General features: G+C 39.4%; 1 protein-coding gene across 1 annotated transcript; it reads left to right on the forward strand.

Annotated features, from left to right (window-relative positions):
- Nucleotides 1–807: 807 nt before the first annotated feature.
- Nucleotides 808–6,429, forward strand: LOC113117239 (angiopoietin-related protein 4-like). The gene is made up of 7 exons (XM_026285779.1): nt 808–1,420; nt 2,086–2,196; nt 2,304–2,394; nt 4,338–4,448; nt 4,624–4,719; nt 5,017–5,295; nt 5,386–6,429. Exons 1-7 carry the CDS (start codon nt 914–916, stop codon nt 5,568–5,570), a joined length of 1,380 nt encoding a protein of 459 aa, XP_026141564.1. The 5' UTR covers nt 808–913; the 3' UTR covers nt 5,571–6,429.
- Nucleotides 6,430–8,381: the final 1,952 nt, after the last annotated feature.

Genomic DNA, 8,381 nt, shown 5'->3' on the forward strand with positions numbered 1-8,381 from the left:
CTGTAACATTTGTACTTTGATATCACTCGCTGCAATAAACACCTAGTCCTATATGTATCATGAGACAAAGCAACTAATAACACAGGAGAGTTGGTTTTCTATGGGAGAGGCCAATTCTCAGGCATGACCTGAAGAGGTAACCGAGTGTAGTCTTCAGAAACCTCCAGTGAATGCTGCTTTCTGTGAGCATGAACTTTCCCCTAATTCTCACACTGTTCTGTGCTCACAGTGCTCAGTTACGGCACGTTCACCTCGTCTCTCTACACAAAGCCTCTGCTGCAATAATGACTTCATACCGGGAAAACCTGGTGTCCATTCACACTAATTCAACTTCTATATGTGTTTTTCTATATATAATGTATATTTCATTAATGCCCACTTTATTGAAAATATACAAGGCAGGATGCACCAAACTGGAAACACTGACATTCGATTCGTAAGATTCTGTATTTCCTTCACACCTCAATAGTCTCAGCAGGACTGTTTGTGTGAATTAGTGTAGTAAAATGTTAATATAAATATAATCAAATCAATTAAACCACTGACTAAAACTGACTAAACTCAATATGCATTATTGTTGTAGACCTACACTCAATTTCCATTAAATAATAATAATAATAATAAAAAATAAAATCAAAGGGCATTCTGGTTGCAACCAGTTCCATACTTACATTACGGTCCACAATTGAAGCAAATATATGGTTAAGGGGGAGGAGGTTGAAACCTGAGCAGACACCCACACTCCCTCCAGATGGTCAACCAATCAGAACACACTAGACAGCTCAGAAAGGATATAAAAAAGGAACTAGCTCTTCAACAGCATGAGCCGGTGCTCTTAAGAATACTGGGACGGCTAACTAGTCTTTACTACGAGTTAGAATAACCAGAAAACCACAGACACAAAACAGGCAAGATGAAAGTATCATTGGCAAATCTGCTATGCATCACAGTCCTGGCAAGCTCCGGGACGAGCTTCCCGCTGGAAAAGAGAGGAGCTGCTACTGGAAAAGAGAAGAGAATTCAGTATGCAGCATGGGATGATGTTAATGTGCTTGCACACGGGTTGCTGCAGCTAGGTCAGGGTCTCAAAGAGCATGTGGACAAGACCAAAGGCCAGGTGAAAGACATCACCATCAAGATGAAGGTCCTCAACGTCACTGTAGTTGAGCTTGCCAAGCTGACCCATCGGCTTCAAGAAGACAGTGAGGCACTGAAAGCAAAAGCCCAGAGTCTGGAAGAACGCGAAACCCTGGTCCTAAACGTGTCCATGGATCTGCGGCAGAAGACAGAGGAGCTGCTCAGAGACAGGAAGAAGGACCATGAGAGGATGAATAAGCTAGAAGAAAAAGTAGATGGTTTGATGCAAGGAGAGGGTTTGGAAACAACCATTGGCAACTACAGTGATGCCCGAACCATTCAGGTAGGTGAAAAACACTCATTTTAAAATCTAAATGAAAGTGAAAGCATTTTGTCTTGATTTCAGCCATCCATATATACCCTATAATGATGGTTTTGTTGTGTATTTGTATATAGTTTGTAAAAACCATATTCTAAATATTTTAACGAACTAAGCAAGACTGATGTGGGAAGGGAGGGCTATATGTTTTAAAACTTTGCATTTCCAGTAGACCATTGAGCGGCACACGAGCACATAATAATGACCCATGTGGGCGTGAACTCAGAGCCGTGTAGTACGTGCAGGACTGCAGCTGTTTGTGTCCAGACTGAGCAAAATGATATACTACTCACCCCCTGGAAAGTTTGTAGTCTGCTGACCTTTCACTCGATACGTTTCAGCGAAAAACAACAACAAAAACATGCTTAAAAGAACCTGTTATTTCAGCACATAATACATATTTCATAAGTATGCAGAATTCTTTTAGTTGTCTGCACGAACTTCGCGAGTTCATGCTCCTGTTACATAACAGAAAAGTTGGGTCGACTGAAAAGACTATGCAGGACCGGTTATACTGGAAAATGTACACTTATTTGTCAACAAGCTATGCTTATCGTTGCGCTCTGCTGAGGTTTAAGCCATGTTTAAAGTTTGAATAAAAACTGACCGCAAACTATTTCTGATTTCAGTGGATGCTGGAGGCGCAAAATAAACGCATTGATGACTTAGTCGAGCGCATCAAGCAACAGCAAGAAAAACTGGACAAACAAAATGTTCGCATCCGGACTCTCCAAAACCAGGTAATGTACAACAATATTAAAATATAATATAACTACTTAGTAGAATGGTGTTAATGTTAAGTGTATGACTGCAAACTTATCCATAATGTTCATGTCATGTGCATTAGATTCAGCTGAAAGGCGAGCGGTCTTCTCTCAAACGGAAAGAGGTTGAGGTTCGTCTGAACGCGAGCTCTGAACAGCGAGATTCACCTATTGGTAAGTCACTTTATATTCCTTCACAATTAAAAGCTAAGATGTATTCAGTATGTAAAAATCTACACTGGAGAAAATAACCAGAATTCTCCCATTCACATAATGTGCGAATGGACCATCTGTATACAGAGAGGAAAAAACAATCTTTGGAGTACGATTTGTTCTTATCATCAGCATGCTGAGACTCGTGCTACTTGCTTTTCTCCTTATGTGATGTTATGAGCAGCATAATGCTGATAGAACATGTCCAGTTAGGGGGAACAACTTAAAAACATTTGGGAGATTTCTTATGGAGATAAGACTCAATATTTCAAACATTTAACTATGAGATATATATATATATAGGGAGAGAGATAGAAAGATATATATATATATATATATATATATATATATATATATATATATATATATATATATATATATATATATATATATATATAATATTAGTATTTTAATACTGTTGTGGGATTTCATTAACGAGAAGACATTCAATAGGGTTGAAAATGGTACATTTACAAGAAACTCAATGGCTGTCTCTAAGTAGGTGAAAGGTGAACCTAGCAGAAGCACACAGGCCAGAACAGTCATCCAATAGAACACAATCAAGCCTCTCATGGCAAGTTCTGACATCAGTGGGATCCAAAGAATGCTTTAAAAGAAACCGTTTTCCTGGAAGCCTCCCAATTGTGTGAGAGTTCATCAGTCTCGGACTGTTAACTCAGGGTCACAAGCATACAGAGATTTGTTTCAAATCTGGCCAAGAGCAAAGGGAAAGCTTTATTTGTTTATTTATTTATTTATTCATTCAGATATAGTATATCCTTTACCTTAGATTAGATTTCCTGGCTCTAATCCACTGAAACCGTACAGAGTGCATATTTTTGAACCATGAACTTTGTACAAACGTTCCCTGTCACGTAGAGATCACTCCAAAAAACAACAACAACAACAACAAAAAATGGTAATTTCTCTAAGAAAAAGTATAACCTTTACCCTAGATCTGTCAGAGCCAGACTATCCCCTCAGACCCCCCCCCCCCCCGCCTCTACTCATCCACACAGATCCCCTTTTATTGTAGTCAATGAGAAGTGTGCCACACTAAACAAGACCACTTCACTTAATACCATATGCTTTGAGTCTTTTAAATCTGCTGAATTATTGGTTTAATATATATATATGAACAAATCATTAAAATATTTGTTTTTTATTTAATTGTCAGTTAATGTAGGGCATCCAACTTTTAACAGGACAGACAGTGCCAAATTATTATAATTTTTTTTTACTCCCATCTCACATAGTCCCTTGAGGGCCTGTGCAGTTGCTTCTCAAATAGCAGCAGCAGCAGCCTCGGCATTCCCTGATCACTCGCTGTCCATGCATTGTGATGTCACCAGAGGGGTGCTGTGCATGTGAAGGAGGCGTGGGGGGCTGGACTAAAGGGGGGCAGGGAGGAAGGATTGCTTGTAGCTCTACTGAGAGTCTCTGCTTGGGAACTGGGGGAAAGGTCATGTTTACACCCTCAATTGTTTCAGGCAGGTCAGAATTCACATGTGAAACTGCCTTTGTTAGGCAGATGTTTGCAAAGTGAGCCACATAGTGCACTTATGGTGCTTGAGGAATGTATGTCAGTGTGTACAGCATTACACTGAACGTTCTTTTAGACCAATGTGACGTTTGTTTAATAACAACACGTCAGATGATTTGGACTATTTCCCTGCATTTCAAAACAAAATCCATGCTGGCTTTTGGATTCTTGGGTGACACGGATAAGATTCTGTCTTTGAGATAAGGTTTAGTTCACCATTAAGCAATGGAGATAAACACTTGTTCTGAATGTGTGAGCAATTTCTATTTAGTGGCAACTTTAACATCCCTGTTTGTGGATAGGCTTAGGGAGAGGTAATTTGCAGATGTGTGAACATTTGTGGTGTTTTTGTATCTTTCAGCTATGGCTACTGACTGTCATGAGTTGTTCCTGAGGGGTGAGACCACTAGCGGGCTGTACACCATCCAGCCAACTGACTCTGAGCCTTTTGAAGTCTTCTGTCAAATGTCAGGTAAGTGGCGCAAATCAATTTTCTGCCACTTTTATATGATTATTTATATCTGACATGCACTCTTAAAAAAGCATCTTAGGCTGTTTTGGTAAATCACAAAGCATATTGCCTCCCCATCCTCAAAACGTCACTCAGAACAGCTTGTAATCCTTTTGTTTTGTGCGTGTATCCACAGAAGGAGGATGGACAGTCATCCAAAGACGCCAAGATGGATCTGTAGACTTTGATCAACTATGGCAGGCATACCAGACTGGCTTTGGGAGCCTAAATGGTAAGAATCCAATGTGAACTCACTCCGTTTTGCATATGATCAACAGGCTCTGAGCAAATAGCCACTTCTGTCAGTACACTTTGGTTTAAGGCGAAGTGATTTACACTTTAATAAGTGCTGTGGAGTGGCAGATTAAGGATAGAGGATCAGATCAACCCTGTCTGGAGAGGAAACATTGTCAAATCCTGTATCCCTAATGCCCTTAAGCGATTTAATTGCAGAGTGACTAAATCTCCTGACCTATTCCTAGACCAGAGTACACGTCTCTTAAATGTCCCTCTTTAATGTCACTTTCAGGTGAGTTCTGGCTCGGCCTAGAGAAGATCCATTCTGTGTCCAAGAGTGGCAACTACATCCTCAAGGTGCAGTTCTCTGATTGGCGGGATGAGGTTCAGACCATCAACTACCCTTTCCGTCTGAATGGCGAGGAGAGCAACTATTCTTTGCGCATATTGGGGAGCCCCAGTGGGAACCTGGAGAGCGCTCTGTCCACAGAAACATCTGCAGTGCCCTTCTCCACACGTGACAAGGACAACGACCAGAAGAATGACCTCAACTGTGCCAAACAGCTATCAGGTAACATCAGTGATGCCATGAGCCATAAAACAGGTTTTTCTGTGTGGGTGATGTTGTGGTTCTAATTGGTTTCTATTTTTGGCTTTCCAGGTGGTTGGTGGTTTAGTAATTGTGGTCGCTCAAACCTGAACGGCAGATATTTTGTTACTCCTGCACCAAAGCAAAGGCACCAGAGAAAACAAGGAGTGTTCTGGAAAACCTGGCGCGGCCGCTACTACCCACTGAAAACCACCACCATGATGATTGCACCCGCCGAGATTGAAAACAAGTCATAGAGGACCTCCGCTGAGATCTGAACCAATGATATGGGTGGAGAAACCACAATTCGTAACCTGCCAAAATAACATGTTTGTGCTGAAAAGTTCTATTGCTCTATAAGGAGTGTCTACTGTTGTTAGAACAGACAAAGTCTGAATCATGAATGTGTTGGACTCTCAAATCCCAGTCTGCCCAAAAATAGGCTCTTTTATTTAGAACTAAATGAGCCTGGAGCTCTGCAAGCAGCAGCATGTTTTATATGGTGCAGGCCACTGTAAGGATCTGCTACGTGTTTAGACAAATCTGGCAGGGTGACGTCAAAAGACCTGATGGTTAAGCACCATTGCAAGCACTTTCCAAAGCTAAAAAGCTTAGGGAAGAAATTAACCTTGCCACTAAAATACGGACCAAATAAGCTATATAAGCTTGAGCCAGTACTTTTCAGAATGCTTATTGTAAAGGCACTGTTTATCTTAAGGCATTATTCATCGACAAAGACATGCATTAGTAGATCTGCAGAACATTGAAAGTTTGTTGCCTGACAATTCATTTCAAGTATCTGAATGTTGAAGTTATTTTTTTGGTACGCACACGCTGTCTTTCAAAAGCTTAAATGATCTGAGACTACTTGTGTATTCTCCTGTTTTGAAATCAAATGAAAAGTTCCTGTGGAGATTCCTTTTCTCAGTCACATTGACTGCCTTTAAATGTCCATAGCTGTCACTTCTCTGTAAATAACATGCGTTTTCTTCCTAGCATTACCGCTGTGTTCTTGTCAACGTTAAAAGTTATTTAAATGTTGTACAAAAAAATCATTATGTATTTCCTGTACCTTTCGCTTATAATTTATGTTTTTTTCCAAGAAGTAAAACATTTTGTAATTGTTTTTATAAAAAATGTTTGGCCTTGAAGAGACCAATAAAAACTGATTTTATTTAAAAAACCGTCTGTGTCACTTCTTGCACTAAACACAAACTTAGAATAAAGTGGGCTTGTTTGGATCAGTATGAAGTGCTAAGCAGGTATATACAGCTCCTATCAGAACGGAGGGTAAAGTGCATCTACATGCCCATGAGACGGCAAGTGATGCTGGAATGTCAAGCGTGCTCAAGTGCTCAAGCTTGCTCGGTGCCCTAGAGACAAGAAACATAACTAATATAATTGAGCAGATGGCTGCAAATATAACCAAAAGTCATGCATACAGTTGAAGTGCTGTTACTTTTATTATTAACAGTCAAAAACACTCATAAAACCAACTTTTATCAAAGGAAAAAGCTTTTATAGTCTTAGTTGAAGTAAAAATGCTTACGTCCTTGAATGTTGCCACAGGAGCGGTGCCTTATGGTCTTAACCACACGTGAACCTTACTTAGCGGAAATCAGCTTATTCTGCCTCGACTTAGTAACTAAAGTTGCATTGGCTTCTGAGTGTCACACTCAATGTTTCACACCTGAGAGAAATTCTTAACCTGCCAAATCGTCACTAATGTGCTTTCAGTTACTTACTTGCAGATGAGTTTAGTGTATTTAACAGTCAAATGCTTTTACGGTTTAAAGACAAGAACAACTGTCTTATCACCTTGGAAAGAAAGTTATCTTTTCAGCTGTGATAAGATCGTGTGTAGACAAATAGAAGCAAGCTGAAATGTGTTCAGGGTCTACATGTAAAATCCTGCTTTAAAATAATTGCAGATACCTTTGACCGTCACAGGCTTAAAGGTAACAATTATGGACTTTACACTGACAAAGGCATATGAACTGCCATATGTCAAGTGGAAGTGATATTATGAAACAAGGTCTCTGCATGTAGTTCCTTTATTTACAGTAAATGGAATTTATTAAGAGCATTAAAGCCAATTGAAAACTAGGCCACTGCACAAACATAAAGACATGTTACATAATATAACAGCCATTACGTTTAGCCATTTTGGCTCTTATAGCTACATTCAACATTCATCCTGTCTATTAATCCTATTAATATACTGTTACTGTATTAAGAACCACTGGAACAGAACATTACTAAGAAAACTGACAAATATTATTCAGTTATAACACCTTTGATTGTCAGTAATCCCGATGATCCACTCGCACCCTTTGCTGTTTTGTATTTGTATTTTATTTTAATATCTGTTTTGCATTTCACTAAAAGCCACCATCTGAAGACAAAAATATTCTGGACAAATTTAGAAGCATTTTAGGCAAAATATACACAACAGGCCTGCCATAGTTTTTCCTGATGTGTGTAACTAATACATTGCAAACCAAAAAGATAAGTATTTTTTGTATAATAAAAAGTAGATTTGTTTTACCACTTAAAACTAATTTTGACATAGGGCTTTCTTTCTTTCTTGTTTTGGAACACTGAGGCTGAGGGGTTTTTAATGATACAGTGGATGTCAATGATATACATATACACACTTCAAAATACTTATTTTGTGTTCCATTTAAGTGTAAGGAAGTGTACAGATTACATGTGTAGTATAATTTTTGTATAATATTGTCTGTATGGCGAGCTGAGCTGCAGTCTACCTGCTCCAACAGGAGTCATGAAGATAAATCAGTATGGAGGTAAGCGGCGTGTCAACACGGAATGTAGGATTTCATTAACGAGAAGACATTCATTTTGACAAGCTCACAGCAGACCTGTTTGAGAAGAGGCACAAGTAACGCATTAAAAGCAAAACCTGCACATGTGAGGACAAAGTGAAGTTGTAAAATCAAATCGCAACCTCAGGCAGCAAGAACTGGAGCGAACCGAAGAAGCTGGAGAGATGTTGTTAAGCAGCTCCACCTGGTGTGAGGGACGGAAAATACGTCACAATCTTGATA

This window comes from Carassius auratus, chromosome 2 (genome assembly GCF_003368295.1).
Source record: "Carassius auratus strain Wakin chromosome 2, ASM336829v1, whole genome shotgun sequence".
NCBI classification, from domain to species: Eukaryota; Metazoa; Chordata; class Actinopteri; order Cypriniformes; family Cyprinidae; genus Carassius; species Carassius auratus.